This window comes from Coenobita brevimanus, chromosome 98 (genome assembly GCF_032717465.1).
Source record: "Coenobita brevimanus isolate Jiangsu-jjx chromosome 98, ASM3271746v2, whole genome shotgun sequence".
Taxonomy (NCBI): Eukaryota; Metazoa; Arthropoda; class Malacostraca; order Decapoda; family Coenobitidae; genus Coenobita; species Coenobita brevimanus.
This window is the reverse complement of record NC_137051.1, coordinates 35,983,453-35,998,391: the sequence shown is the minus strand read 5'-3', so window position 1 is coordinate 35,998,391 and position 14,939 is coordinate 35,983,453. Positions and strand designations below refer to the sequence as shown.

General features: G+C 43.4%; 1 protein-coding gene across 1 annotated transcript in view; it reads left to right on the top strand.

Annotated features, from left to right (window-relative positions):
- The window catches only part of LOC145414032 (laminin subunit alpha-1-like), a 147,075-nt gene extending 133,743 nt beyond the window's left edge, over window positions 1–13,332 (top strand). The window contains exons 23-24 of the mRNA XM_080283598.1: window positions 11,329–11,365; window positions 13,206–13,332. Of these exons, the coding sequence (XP_080139724.1) occupies window positions 11,329–11,365; window positions 13,206–13,332 (164 nt within the window). The remainder of the gene's footprint in view (window positions 1–11,328; window positions 11,366–13,205) is intronic.
- Window positions 13,333–14,939: the final 1,607 nt, after the last annotated feature.

The following is a 14,939-nucleotide window of genomic DNA, read 5'->3' as shown; positions in this document are numbered from 1 at the left end:
ACTGTCTTATGTCGCCTTTGATCTATGAAAATTAAGCTGCAAAGGACGAGAATCTCCGCCAAGTTAAGGTGAACGAACTAAAGTAAGACACTAATGGACTCCTTTATGTGTGTGTGTGTGTGTGTGTGTGTGTGTGTGTGTGTGTGTGTAGTCGGGGACGTGTATGTAATCGGACAGCTAAGGATCGCATATTTGGGGAGAAATATGACTTAGAAAAAAAAAAAGATTGACTTCCTCCATGAACCTCTTTGAATTGATAGGCGTACAGTCCAAAGCTTATTTATTTTCTACTAGCTCCAATATATATATATATATATATATATATATAAATTAAACTGTGTCGTCAGTCTAGCAAGATGGATTTATTTTTTCACTCAAATGGCGTTTATTTCTGTTTTATTCTTTGCCTCCGCAGAGGATTTCATTTTTATCAGGGTTTTCGAGCTGATGGGATTATATTAAGCCTTTTTTTAAATTTTACCACTAAAGTAGGGGTGGGGGTGGGGGGCCTTACTGAAAACGAAAAAAATTGGTACCAACAAACCTGATGATGCAAGCAAGCTGAAGGTATTAACACAGGATTTATTGCACCACCAGAGGGATTTAGAATTTATTGCACCACCAGAGGGATTTAGAATTTATTGCACCACTTGGGAGATTTAGGATTTATTGCGCCACTGGGGGGATTTATGCGTTCAGCCAAGCGAGGGAGATCAGGCAGACTTCCCGCCAAAACCTGCTAAAATCGGAGTGTTGCGCGGCAGTTGTTTATATTCCGCGTCACGTTCGGCTCGGCACCCCTAAACTCTTCGCTCTGTGCTGCCGGGACGAAACATTGTGGGAATCATGCACCTCCTCTCCCTGTCCCCCATGTCCAGTCTCATTATTATCGTTCACCTCAAAAGCCTGGTTGAACTGGCCTGGGGTGGATTTTTATAAAGAATCTGAAGGAATTTAAAGGAGAAAAAGTATGTGTAACGTTTAACTATTATCACAGGCTCTCCCTCTCCCCCCCCTCTCTCTCCCTCTCTCTCTCTCGTTTTGAAGTGTTTTGAGGCTGTTCAAGTGAACGATAATGTATAAACAATCAATCTTCATAACTTTAGCTTGAGAGAGTTTATAAATAGGACCTTGGTACCGTATTCATAAAATTTCCTAAACTTTAAGATGTATTCATAAAATTCCTTTCTTTTACTCGTATCTTCACTCCTACGACCACCAAACACTTGATAACCAAACTAGAAAAAATATAGAGAAAATACAGCCGATCAAAAATAATCCCTCATAATAATTCACTGATACGGAGGCTTCTTCATTGCAAAAAAAAATTGGTTAGGACACTTTATGAATAGAGCCTCACCTGGTCCGCCACCTGTGCATATGGATACCTGAGAGTTGCCTTTACCTTCACTTAATCTTCATTACGGCTAAACTCCTCAATAACTTTAAAAAAAATAATAATAATAATCGTCCTGCCAAGCCAGACGAATAAACAGTAAATTTCTTTCACCGATTTATCGATTTACAGGTATGGAGAAAATTTAAGTTAGCTCTGTCTCTTATCCTAATGTTTTTCTAGTTTTTATTTTTTTTACCTCATGTTTTCCCCGGCTGATTAGAGAGGGAGATTAGGGAGGTGATTAATACCTACTCCCAAACTGGCGGAGGTGAGAGCGAGGCAGGTGTGGGCGTGGAGGCTGCTAGTGTTAATGATATGCATCCCTGTCTCTCCTTTATATGCACCCCTGTCTCTCCGTACCCAGCCATTTTGCTCCGCTTAAGTTCAACGCTCACCCAAATTGCACGCAGATTGTTCCCTGCGTGCATCAGATTACAGATGTACTGGTGCATAAGTACGACCATCAATTCACCTTAAATTAATCCTTTAAAACTTAAGGCGAGTGAGCTTTAGGTGTAGCGACAAATTGAGATAAAATTACTTTGTTCAAATAATCTATCTATCTATCTGTATACCTAGGCTGCTTCCCCCAAGGAAAGGGAGGTAGCCAAGACAGGACGACACACTTCCAATATACTCATCCACACACACATTTATCCGTATCTTAGCCCCAAGGGGAGAAGGGACAGATCCTCACTGCACCACACCGCACCCGGGTCAACTGTATACTGGTTTATTAAACCCACTTATGTATACTGTGGTTTATTTTGAAGGTACTGTTATTCATTTCAGTTACAATTTCGGTCTGTAACATTCTTCTATTTGAACAGGTTTTTATGAAGTCAAAATACGTTATATTATTTTCCCGACCATACAACACTTATACCCCCAGGCATATATTCTCGTCGGGTTAAGGAAGCTACCTAACATCTCTTCCTAAGTGATTTATTTTGCTGGTTACTCCTTACTCTCCTTTTCTGTGTCTTTTAAATCATTCCACTAACACCATACTTAGCATGAATAACATACAAGTTTATATTAATTAGCCGTATCCAAAAAACAAATCGCTAAGGAAGAGGTGCAAGGGAGCATCCTTAACCGACGGGAATACGGACCCCAGAACATATCGGTATAAACAAAAGAAAAGTATAATATTTCCAGCAGAATATACCATACTGTGTTTACAAAATAGCACCTAATTGGCCATAGATGTCAATATATATCAACTCACAAAGAACAGCTCACGATACATTTACCAAAAAATATAAAAAAATATTATATATTATAGTTTATACGAGGCTTTAGCCACACTCGGGGCCGAATAAACACGCTGGTGCCGAGGGTACGAGTTTCACCGAAGCCGTCAGGGGCGCCAAAACACAAAAGTACCCACGAAATACCCTTTTTGTTCGTGTCCAGGTTGTGTGCTGAGGGTGACAGATGGCTTTTGTGCGCTGCGTAAGGTCCCTCGTGCGATTCCCCACTGATTGTGCCACTAAAAGCCTGTGTGGACTCATTGGGCAGCATAATTAAGCCTGTTTAGTGTTTAGTGACGCGAGCCGGTCGAGAAAGAGAGAAAAAAAAAGTGGTGAGGGAGGTTGACCAATGGATTTTATTACGATCTGAGCTTTTAATTTGCCTCGTTTTTGCCATATCCTTATCAGCTTATCTCCCCACTACACCCAGTCGGTAAAAGAGTGAATATTTATCTTGTTTTAATGCTGTAAGTCGGTTCTGTCAGATTTGTTTTAGGTTCACAAGGAAGGCTATTGTTTCGGCGAAAACATAGTGCGTGAATTTTCCTTTCCCTGTTGCCTTTTCTATATTCTTTTTTTATGGAGAGAGTCGAGGTTATATGCACGCCTGTTATGGGGATAATCACTTCCATTCTAACGTTTATGCAAATTTTTATCTACCTTGGTGTGAAAAATTCCCGTCAGTTTTTTTTTTCCCCCTCCCACTTCATTTCGTGATGTATGGCGAGGTTTACGTGTGGCCCGACATGTTTGGTGTGTACTGAGGGTGTGGCCGTACCCAGATGTGTGTGTGTGTGTGTGTGTGTGTGTTGGTGTAAGTACTTGCGTGTAGTGTGGCGTTTAGGGGTGTATAAGTCTTTAAGTGCGGTAAAGTATATGTTATTTGTGTGTGTGTGTGTGTGTGTGTGTGTGTGTGTGTGTGTGTGTGTGTGTGTGTGTGTGTGTGTGCGCGCCAGTGGTGTAGGTGTGTGAACGTGCGTTGATGAAGCCCGCAGTGTCTTGTTTGCCTTTCCATAGTAAACCAAACGAATCTGTGTTTGTTTTCAAGGTGGACTGTGTGTTGTTCTGTTATGATCCCAACTTGTAAATACCAAGGCCGGTTCCAGGCAGCTTAGTGCTCAAGGCCGCGAGGGGGAGGTGTGGAGGCGAGGGTGGGGGTGGGTTCGGCAAGGTGTGGGTGGAGGGGAGTGGAATTCTGGGGATGAATGGATGTGGGGGAGTGAATGAGGATGGATACGAGGTCTGGATGGACAGGAGTGGAATTGTGGAGATGAGAGTAAGAAAGTGGAGATGATGGTGTGTGAAAGTGAGGGTGGAGTTGGATTTGACAAGGTGTGGGTGGAGGGGATTGGAATTCTGGGGATGAATGGACGTGGGGGAGTGAATGAGGATGGATACGAGGTCTGGATGGACAGGAGTGGAAGTGTGGAGATGAGAGTAGGGAAGTGGAAATGTTGGTGTGTGGATACGAGGGTAGGGGTGAATTTGACAAGATGTGGGTGGAGGAGAGTGGTATTCTGGGGGGATGGATGAGTGTGGGAGAGTTAAATGTGAATGTGGAGATATGAGCGAAGTTTAAGATCTAGGTGCGTCACTGAAGTTTTGGGTGGCTTTGCAATTGTGTGGAAGGATTTGAGAATACGTGAGTGGACTGAAATGGCATGCGGAGAATGAAGGAGTGGAGGGGACTGGAGAGGCTGGTGGGTGGATGCGGGGGCCTGAGTGGATCTGGGACGGTGTGGATGCATTCGGGAAGGTTTGCGTGGATTTAGTAAAGTGTGTATAAAATGACGCAGAATTCGATGGATGGCTGATCACGATTTTCTAATGAATTAATTTTGGTTTTCGTGGAGAGGGAAAAAATGATGACCTAATTCGTTCAGTCCGATGTCTTTTTTTTTTTTTTTTTTTTTTTTTTTTTCTCAGCACCGCCAGACGATGAAATTTAGGTCAAGAGAGGCTTTCGAGGTGGAGAGGTTAAATAATAGCCTCGTATATCAACCCTTTCAATACAAATCTCCCCAAACCTTAGCAAAATCGTCTGGATGTAGCAAGAGTAAACCCAGTCAAGAAAGTCACCGTGTGGGAATGAGGATGAAGTTGGGTGTGTGTGGGTAGATTGAAGTGGAAGTCTTACAGGATGGTGGAGTGTGGATCCGCAGCATGTTGTAGTGATAAGGATGGAGAAGATGTGAGTATACGTGAATGTGAGTGAATTTGGGTACATGTTGGTATATTAGGGTGGAATTTCAAAGCATGACTGAGTGTGGTACTGCAATAGGTGGAGAAGATGTGAATGTGCTTTCTTTGATGAAGAGAAGTGGACGACGGAGCAAGAGTGGGTGTTGAGGGGGCGTGAGTGGAAGGAACTGTGGAAGGTGAGGGCAGAGTAAAGTGGGTATGTAAGGATGCCTGAGAGAGTGTGGCTGAGTGTGGGACGAGAGAGAGACAGAGAGAGAGTGTGTGTGTGTGTGTGTGTGTGTGTGTGTGTGTGTTTGTGCGTGCGTGTGCGTGCGCGTCAACCTACACTCAGACGGGAGGGCACTGGCCCACCGGCTAGTGTGTGTGTGTGTGTGTGTGTGTGTGTGTGTGTGTGTGTGTGTGTGTGTGTATGCTCGTGCGTGCGTGCGTTGCGTGCGTGCGCGCTTGAATATGATGAAGAAGACATTAGGACAGCATTAGTGAATTTAAACATCCTAAAATTAATTCAAAACTGCGCGAGTGAATTATAAAAGAACCGAACTGAAATTAAACAGAAGCAATTTCGATACGGGCAGGTGTAGGAGGCACACACCATCATTAAGTAGTAAATTAGAGAGCAGTTGGTGTGGTAAAAAGTGTGTGAGCCTCATCTTGACGAGTGTGTGGGAGGTGTGTGTATATAAGGACATTTTAGTACATCGGTGTAGGTGTGGGTGTAAGTGTGAATGTAGAGGTGGGTGAGCAGGTGTTTGCCCAGGTGTTGGTGTGTGTAGGAGCGTATTAATGTTGCTGGATTTGGTGGGGGTGGAGGTTAGGTGGGTGTGTGGGTGTAGAGGTAGCTGTGTCGTTGTGGGTGTAGGTTTAGGTGTAGATGCTTCGGCGTTGGGTGTAGGAGCGTATGAAGTGGTGGTGATGGACATAAGTGGAGGGTAGATGGTTGCAGGTGGGTGTTGAAGAGTTAGATATAATTATGGGAGTCCATGTACGTCTGGCCTTCATTAGTAGTGAGGCTGATACGGGTACAGGAGGAGGAAGAAGAGGAGGAGGAGGAGGAGGAGGAAAGAAGATGATGATGATGATGAAGGAGGAGGAGGAGAAAAGTTGATGATGATGATGATGATGACGATGATGATGATGAAGGAGGAGGAGGAGGAGGAGGAGGAGATAAAGAAGAAGTAGAAAGAAAGCAGAAATAAAGAAAACGAGAAAAAATAACAAAATAAACTAAAAGAAGAGAGGGAACTACAAAGAAACGAAAGAAAATTATAAGAATGACCCAGAAAAGGAAGAGAAAGTAAAAAATCACGTCATAAAAGAACTCGTTATACAAAGTTGGCCTAGATTTGAAAACATGGGAGAATGTTGTGTTATCTGGAGTGTTTACGTAGTGGTGAGATGATGGTAGATTTCAGTAAACAGTTTTTGTAGTGGCCACATGTGTCTCTCAGTTGCGAAGGTACTGAAAACATACAGAGACTCCGAATGTGAATTCCATAGTCCGTTCACCATAACTTGGCCTGCATTTTCGTCCTTTACAACTTGACATTTTCGTCCCTTTGCAACATGGACGGCATTTTCGTCCCTTTGCAACTTGGTATTTTCGTCCCTTTGCAACTTAGTCGGCATTTTCGTCCCTTTTCAACGTGGAGGGTATTTTCGTCCCTTTGCAACTTGACGGGCATTTTCGTCATTTTGCAGCTTACTTCACGTAGCTCTGTTCCAGCTTAAGACAGTACTACGGCTCTTCATCCTTTCCATAGCACTTCTTCGTGACTAGCACTATAATGCCAGTGCTAATCTCTTGTTACAACCCAGCATTCAAGATGGAGAGATGGCAATTTTAGGCCAAGTTAAAGTGGACAGAGTGAATGAAAGTTTGTATGTGTGACTAAAAGGAGGGTTTAACTACTTTGCTTCAGTGACTTATTTTCATGTTTTCTTTCTTTCTTTCTTTCTTTCTTTCATTCATTCTTTCTTTTTTTTCTTTCTTTTTTTGTTCTCGCCTGATGATTTTTTTCCAGGTGGGGGGGGGAGAGATTAGGGATTGGACAGGTTAAATATAGACATCATTTATTTAAGTTGGGGTTAGTCTCTCTCTCTCTCTCTCTCTCTCTCTCTCTCTCTCTCTCTCTTTCTCTCTCTCTCTCTCTAACTTTACTTTCAGGAGAGGCCCTTTCTAAGTCGAACATAAACCTCTGAAAATAACATGACTCACAAAATTGACGTCCTCTGTCTGAAGGGGTTTAAACAAAAAAATAATATAATAACAGCAATAATAATAATAATAATAATAATAATAATAATAATAAAGAATGGAGCAGCTTTTAAAAATTATGAATATAAGCTTTACACTCTCCATTTTAACTTGTCCAGAAATTACCAACTCTCCTTTTAGAACGATGAGCTAAAACAACAGATGAACATTAGTGTAGAATTCGATGCTAGTCACGAAGAAGTGCTTTGGAAAGGATGTAGAGCCGTAGCACTGTTTCCTGTCACTGAGCTATGGGAAATAAGCTGCAAAAGGACTAAAATCTAAGCCAGGTTGAAGTGAACGGAGTGTAGGAAGACGCTGTGGGTTGGTGTAAGAGATGCTAGTTGAGAAAAAAGAATGAGCGTGATATTTGTCTCATGTGTAGAATGCGGGTTAATTTAGGGTGATTCTCTGGAAGTGTTTGTGTCTCTAGAACAATTTTCGCACGCCGACATTTATTTATTATCTGTCTGTCAGTCTGTCTGTCTGTCTATATATTTATTTATCTCTTTATTTGTTCATTTAAGTGACTGGGACGAATTTTTTGTTTTTTGAGCACCATTCGTAGTGACACTGGAAAATATTCTCCAAGATCCACAACCCTTTCGGTGCGATTACGTCTTAAATATAACTTTTATTTTTATTTTTTGCGCGCCACATAAATTTTCAGGGTTTCGAGAACTCTTGTAGTGAAAGATTTAGAAATAGTCATCATTAAATCTGACGGTGTAAGAGCTATTTTTGTTATATTCTTCTCCTCACAAGATTATTTTATCCACAGGTGTTTGAGAGTGAGGTGGTTATTTTCTCTCTCTCTCTCTCTCTCTCTCTTTCTCGGTAATGTCCATTTTTCCTTTTTCTTCCTCCTACAAAAGATTATATTCAGCGTAGGGTAGATTTTGCGGCCAGGTAGGGGTAGGTAAGTGCGTCATTAACCTCATCTACCAAGTGTTTGCCATTTTTTTTTTAAGCTGAATAAAATCGTCTGGTTGTTGCAAGAAATACAAAATGCGTACTTGTAGTGAAGGGGTTAAGGACGCATGCGGGCTGAGTGGGTGTGGTGAGGAATGCAGGGTGGTGGGTGTAGAGTGGGCTGGAATGGGTGGGTGACTTTATGCCTGTCGGTGTGGGTGAATGACAACAGGTTAGTAAGAGGCAGTGGGCCAGGTTTGTGAGTGTGTGTGAGGGTGGGGTGTGGGTGTGTATGTGAGGGTGGGGTGTGGGTGTGTATGTGAGGGTGGGGTGTGGATGGTTGTGAAGATGGGGTGTGGGTGGGTGAGGGTGGGGTGTGGGTGTGTATGTGAGGGTGAGGTGTGGGTGTGTTGTGATTTGGGTGTGGGTGTGGGTGTCTTGTAAATCTGGTGTGGTGTGTTGTGGGTAGGGTGTGGGTATGTTGTGAGGGTGGGGTGTGGGCATGTTGTGGGTAGGGTGTGGGTGTGTTGTGGGTAGGGTGTGGGTATGTTGTGAGGGTGGGGTGTGGGCATGTTGTGGGTAGGGTGTGGGTGTGTTGTGGGTGGGGTGTGGGTGTGTTGTGCGTAGTGTGTGGTGTGTGTGAGGGTGGGATGTGGCTCATTGTGAGGGTGGGGTCTGGTGTGTGAGGGTAGCGTGTGGGTGTGCGTGAGCGTGGGGAGTGATGTGTGTATGAGAGTGTGATTTGGGTGTGTCAGAGTAGGGTGTGGGTGTGTTGTAGGTGGGATGTGGGTATGTCTGAGGGTGAGGTGTGGGTATGTGCGACAGTGGAGTAAGGGTGGGGTGTGGGTGGGAGGGGGAACAGAGATTTTTTCAGTGGTAGGATTTGAGCAAACATGGGACAAAACATGACTCGGTGAAGTGTAGGATGCAGCACAAGGGGAAAGGAATGGATGTGAAATATGGGAGGAAATGGATATGAACAGGTGGGAGGCAGGTGGGGTCGGGAGTGAACAGGGTCTGAGAATAGAGTGGACTGGCGTGGGAATGAACAGAGTTAGAGGATGAAGTCTGGTTAGAAAAAGAATGCAGAGATCTTGAGGATGGGTTGCGGACAGTGGGAGAGAACAGGACTGGGTAGATGGACTGTGAAATGGAATACAAGAGGGAGGACTGGGTATATGACGGGAGGAAATGGATTGGACACTTCACGCGGGGGGAATGTGTATGAGTGAGTGGGCGGTGTGTTTCGTCATTATCCTTGGTTGGCCCATGTAAGGACAGACCCCACTCCCCCTACTCACTGACTCTTCTCTCAGCTATATTTTCCGGTAAATTGCCCTACCTTACCCACCCCTCCAAACTTCCATTGCTCTCCTTTGGGCTAGGGTGCAGGACAGAATTCATATCACTACTTTTAAAACTGAGTACGCGAAGGTATGAACAGGTTCCTAGTTTTCTGATGTTAATTCCTGAAGTATGTGATGATGACAGAATATGTCTGAGTTTCTGTACCATTGCTCTCTTCACACGGCAATGTTGGATGCACGTTGGTCACATCTAACAACTGCAGGTGATAGTGACTCAGACTGAGGGATTGCACACACTTCAGTTTTAAATTTACGGTCACCAGAGCTGTATTTTCAGTGATATAGAGGACCTCCAAACACCTATTCCATGGCGCTTTATTTCCATACTGCACCTTTATATTCTCCGTTATGTCACTTACATCATAATCGACGAAGCTGCCTCACAAAAATGCTAAAATATAAGGTATAAGAGTGGAAGACGCAAAATGATTCGCAAAGAACTACAAAATCTCCTTACAGTAGGGACAATAGATGTATCAGTGTCTTTAGTGAGTGGGTGTGTTGGTGTGGATAGATGCATGGATGAGTGAAAACAGTATTGATTAGTGTATGGATAGGATGCAGGCAAGAGTGAAATGTGGACTGGAACGAATGTGTAAATGGAGAGTGTCATGAGGATAGGTGTGGACAGATGTATGGATATAGGTGTGGATGGATGTATGGATGACTGAAGACAGCATTAGAATATTTCTTAAATGAGATGCTGGCAAGAGTGGAATGTGGATTGGAACGAATGAATAAGTGGAGAGTGGCATGAAGCTAAATGTGGATAGATGTATGGATGATTAAAGACAGCACTGAATTATCTCATGGATGGAATGGTGGCAGGAATGGAATGCAAGTGTGAAGGGAAGTGCGAATCAATGAAAACATTATTAATTCTGGGGATGCTGACAAGATTGGAATGTAAGTGTGAACAAAAGGTGGATTGATAAAAGCAGCGTTAGTATGGGCTGCGATGCTGGACTGGAAAGAGGAGGTAAGTGGAGAGTGGAATGAACCTAGGCGGGCAGTTGAACGTATTTAAGACGTGGGTGGATTTCTAAGAATCCACTCAGCCCTGGGGAATGCGCTTTCTTGCACCACACCGGCTGAGAAAGATTGTGGTTTTGCCTGTGGTTGTGGGGATATGTGTGGGTGTTGTGATGGCGTGGGTTGTGATGGTATGGGTGTTGTGACAGTGTGGATGTTTTAATGGCGTGGATGTCGTGATGATGTGGGTGTTGTAATGTCGTGGGTGTTGTGATGCTGTGTAATGTAGTTATGTGGAGACAATCTTGCATTCCCTTAACAAAATCAGCAATCTTAATTTTTGCCACTTCAAGACGATTTTATTCAACTTAGGGGACACATCTTGCAGAGAAGAGGTTACTGAGGACTGTAACTAACTCTTCCAGGTCCAAGCGCTTCTTTAGTTTGGTTTTAATTGTCATGAGTTACCAGGAGGAAACTAAAAAGGTGTAATAATAATAACGACACCTGTAACCCTTTTCAATCCGATGACCCACACATTTTTATTTTTCCTACTACTTATAGACAGTTTTACTTATCTTTAGAATGTTTTTTCGAACTGAGATGTTTTGGAAATAGCCTTCTTTAGACCCTCCAATGCCCTTGTTCTCCTCGGTTGAGAAGCTCCCTAACATCCCATCCTTAGCGATTTGATTTTTGGATATGACTGGTTAATATCCTATTGCACGTTATCTGTGCAGAGTCTGACGCTATTAGGATGATTTATGTAACACGGAGATGGACAGTAAAGCCTAGGAAGCAAAGTAAGTCGCTTGGGAAAAGGTATTAGGGAGCTTTAATACTCGCCTCAGTAGAATTATCTGGAATTTTACAAGAATACCAACGCAGAAGCAGACAATGGCAGTATCCGGGGGCCTTCCTCTTGATCTCAAATTTCATAATGTATCGGTAAATTTGTCTGTGTAGGCCGGGGTGTGGGTGTAGGTGTGGACGCGGGGCTTGTGTGAGTGTATTTATATCCCGTCTGGCGTCGACCTTTGCACTACGAGGGGTCATCCATAGACAGGATTGGAAAAATAAAAGAATACGAGAATTACATGTCAAAAAGGTTATCGTACTGAAAGGGTTAAAGGGGACTGCTTGCTACTCTTTTTTGTACGAAACTTTTTACTTGTACGAAACTTTTATATTGTGTATGAAACTTTTTATTCTTTATTTACGAAACCTTTTACTATATAGGAAACTTTTTTTTACTCTGTACGAAACTCTTTGTTACTCTACGTACGAAACTTTTTATTTTGCGTACGAAATTTTTTTACTCTTGAACGAAACTTTTTACTTTGCGTACGAAACTTTTTTACTCTTGAACGAAACTTTTTTTTTTTTACTGTATGAAAATTTTACTCTTTATGTACGAAACTTTTTTTTTACTCTGTGTACGAAACTTTTTACTCTAATTACGAATTTTTTACTTTATGCACGAAACCTTCTTTTATATGTACGAAGCTATTTTTTACTCTTTATGCACGAAATTTCTGTATAAAGTATAAACTGTAGTAAACGGGTCAATATATAGATTAAGTGACCCTAATACAACAAGTAGGCTTATGTATATATGAGAAAGGGGATGTGAGTTGGGAGCAGGGCAGTGAGATGGCGGGGGACAGGGCGACGTGGAGGCGATTTGTTTGTGGCCACCCCGGACGGGATTAAGGCGTCTGGCAATAGATGGATAGATAGATGTAAATATAGGCCAGAAGGTCCGTACATGTAAAATGAGTATGGTGATGAATGGCTGGGATGGTTTATATGACAGTGTGGATGCGTGGGGATAAGGACTAAGTGTGGATGTGTGAGGATAAGGAGTGTAAGTGTGGATGTGTGAGGATTAGGGCTGTAAGTGTGGGCGTATGAGTATTAGGACTAAGTGTGGGTGTGTGAGGATTACGGCTGTAAGTGTGGATGTGTGAGGATTAGTGCTGTAAGTGTGGATGTATGAGGATTAGGAATGAGTGTGGATGTGTGAGGATAAGGAGTGTAAGTGTGGATGTGTGGGGATGAGGGATGTAAGTGTGCATGTGTGAGGATAAGGACAGAGTGTGGATGTGTGAGGATTAGGAGTGTAAATGTGGATGTGTAAGGATTAGGACAATGAGTGAATGTTTGAGGATAAGGATTAAATGTGGATGTGTGAGGATAAGGACTAAATGCGGATGTGCGAGGATAAAGAGCGTAAGAGTGGATGTGTAAAGAAAAAGATGTATGTGGATTTTAATTTCATAGAGCCATCAGATGTCGAAGTGGAAAATATTATTGTATACCCACGTACATAACAGTTTCCCCCATTAATGCATGTGTAGGTGTGGGTACAAATGTGGATATCTATTTTTCCTTTATCCAACCCTGGGCATAGATTAGGAAGCTCGTTTACGAGGTTCGGTTCTACATGCACCAGATGGCGTGGACCTTCTCGTATCACCAGTTGGACTCTAGTACCCACAGTCCATACCTGGCTATCTCATTCAAGACTGGTGCGATGGTTTAAGTGGGGGTGCTTTTTGTGACACGTCGGTGGGTGTGGGTGTTTAAGGATGTGGCTTTAAATGTGGATGTAGGCAGGGGTGTGGGTGTGTGAGGATGTGGCTGTAAGTGAGGATATACGAGTTAATGTGGTAGTGTAGGCAGGGGTGTGGGTGTGTGAGGATGTGGCTGTAAGTGTAGGTAATATTGTGAATGTGGATACGAATGTGGATGTGAGTACAATAATGTATGCTGGTTGAGGGTTGTGGCTGCAAGTGAGGGTTGTTATTGTTGAAGTAACCCCGGTCCATCTGACCGAGCAGATCCATGAACCGCAGGAAAATAACCGCCCCTGCAGGGTCGTCCTCAGTGAACCGATGCTCCCATGCAGTAGACAGCGCCTCACTCTGGTTCGCGGTGAAGGGTGTGGAGGATAGATTCTTAGATTGACTCCTCAGTGGCGTCACTCCACCCAGTCAACAGAGGCACGATAGTAGGCTCCACATCACCCCGTTATTACCTCCACCCGCAAAGTTGGAGGAGGTTATGTATTCACCGATGTTTGTTGGTTTGTTTGTCCACACGATATCTCCAAAAGTTCTCAATGAATTTCAATTATGTTTTGTGAAAGGGTGGGCCATGGGCGAAGAAAGAATTTATTAAATTTATACATTGGATCCGGATCCGGATCAGGATCCAAGGTATCCCGTACAGTATCTCCAAAAGTTCCCAGTGAGTTTCAGTAAAATTTTGTGGGTCAAGGAACATTGATTAAATCTTGAGGTGGATCCAGATCCCATGGATTCCACACCATATCTCCACGGATCTGGATCCGGATCCTTTTTAATGGCAGTGGCGTTGACGGAGATACACGCTGTCTGAGTACTTTTTACTTTGGCTATATGGTTACCACCGAGAGTTGTAAATGGTTTCTTTGGTTGCAGGAATCATTAGACTTGCCACTTAATACAGAGCCACCTGCAGTGGAAATAAAGAGTAATAAAAGCGACAAGAAAGATGGGAGAAACAGAAGTGGGCAGACATAGAAAAAGAATTTTAAAAATCATAAAGATGGAGGAGAAGTAGGCAGCACTACATTAAATGAGTGGATGATGGTCACCACCAGCTACCACCTGCAAATGTGGGTTTGTTTATAGAAGTAATGATCCTTTAGATGGTGGCATTTGTAAAAATGATAGTAGTGTGGGAGGCTTTGACGGCAGAGAATAGTGGTCTGGTCTAGGTTGCAGATAAGGCTTTAGGTGTGTGTGTGTGTGTGTGTGTGTGTGTGTGTGTGTGTGTGTAGTTGTAGCTGTAGTCGTGTGCGTGTGGGTGGGACAAGAGAGGACTAGACACACATGAGGCCTGGTACGGGTTAGAATCCACATTAATAATACCTGATTGAATACATAAAATAAACCAGACAGCCTTGAAGAGAAAGAAGTCTAGCCATCTGATACCCAACCACACTTACTGGCGTGGAATTAATGGAGGGCGACAGAGAGAAGTTCTATCTATCTATTGCCAGACGCCTCAATCCCGTTTGAGATGGCCACAAACAAATCGCCTCCAAGTCGCCCTGTCCCCCGCCATTTCACTGCCCTGCTCCCAACTCACACCCCTCTCTCTCATATACCTCTCCACCCCATCCCTCCATCTCATCCTCGGCCTCCCCCTCCCTCTTCCCCCCTCCACCTCACTCACATACACTCTCTTCGTCAGTCTTTCACCCTCCATCCTCTCCACATGGCCAAACCACCTCAGTGTGTTCCTCATAACGCTTCCTATCACATCCACACCACAACGCTCCTTTATATCCTTATTCGTCAGCCTGTCTCTCCATGTGACTCCACAGGCTCCCCTTAAATAACTCATTTCCACTGCTCTCACTCTTGACTTGTGTCCTTCCAACAACGTCCAAGCTTCACTTCCATACGTTAGAGTTGGTATCACAAGACTGTCATGTAGTAACTTTTTGACTTCCATGCTCACTTTCCTATTTCTTATCACTGCTTTCAAAGAACCAGCAACCTTTCTTCCCTGCTGTACCCTTTCAA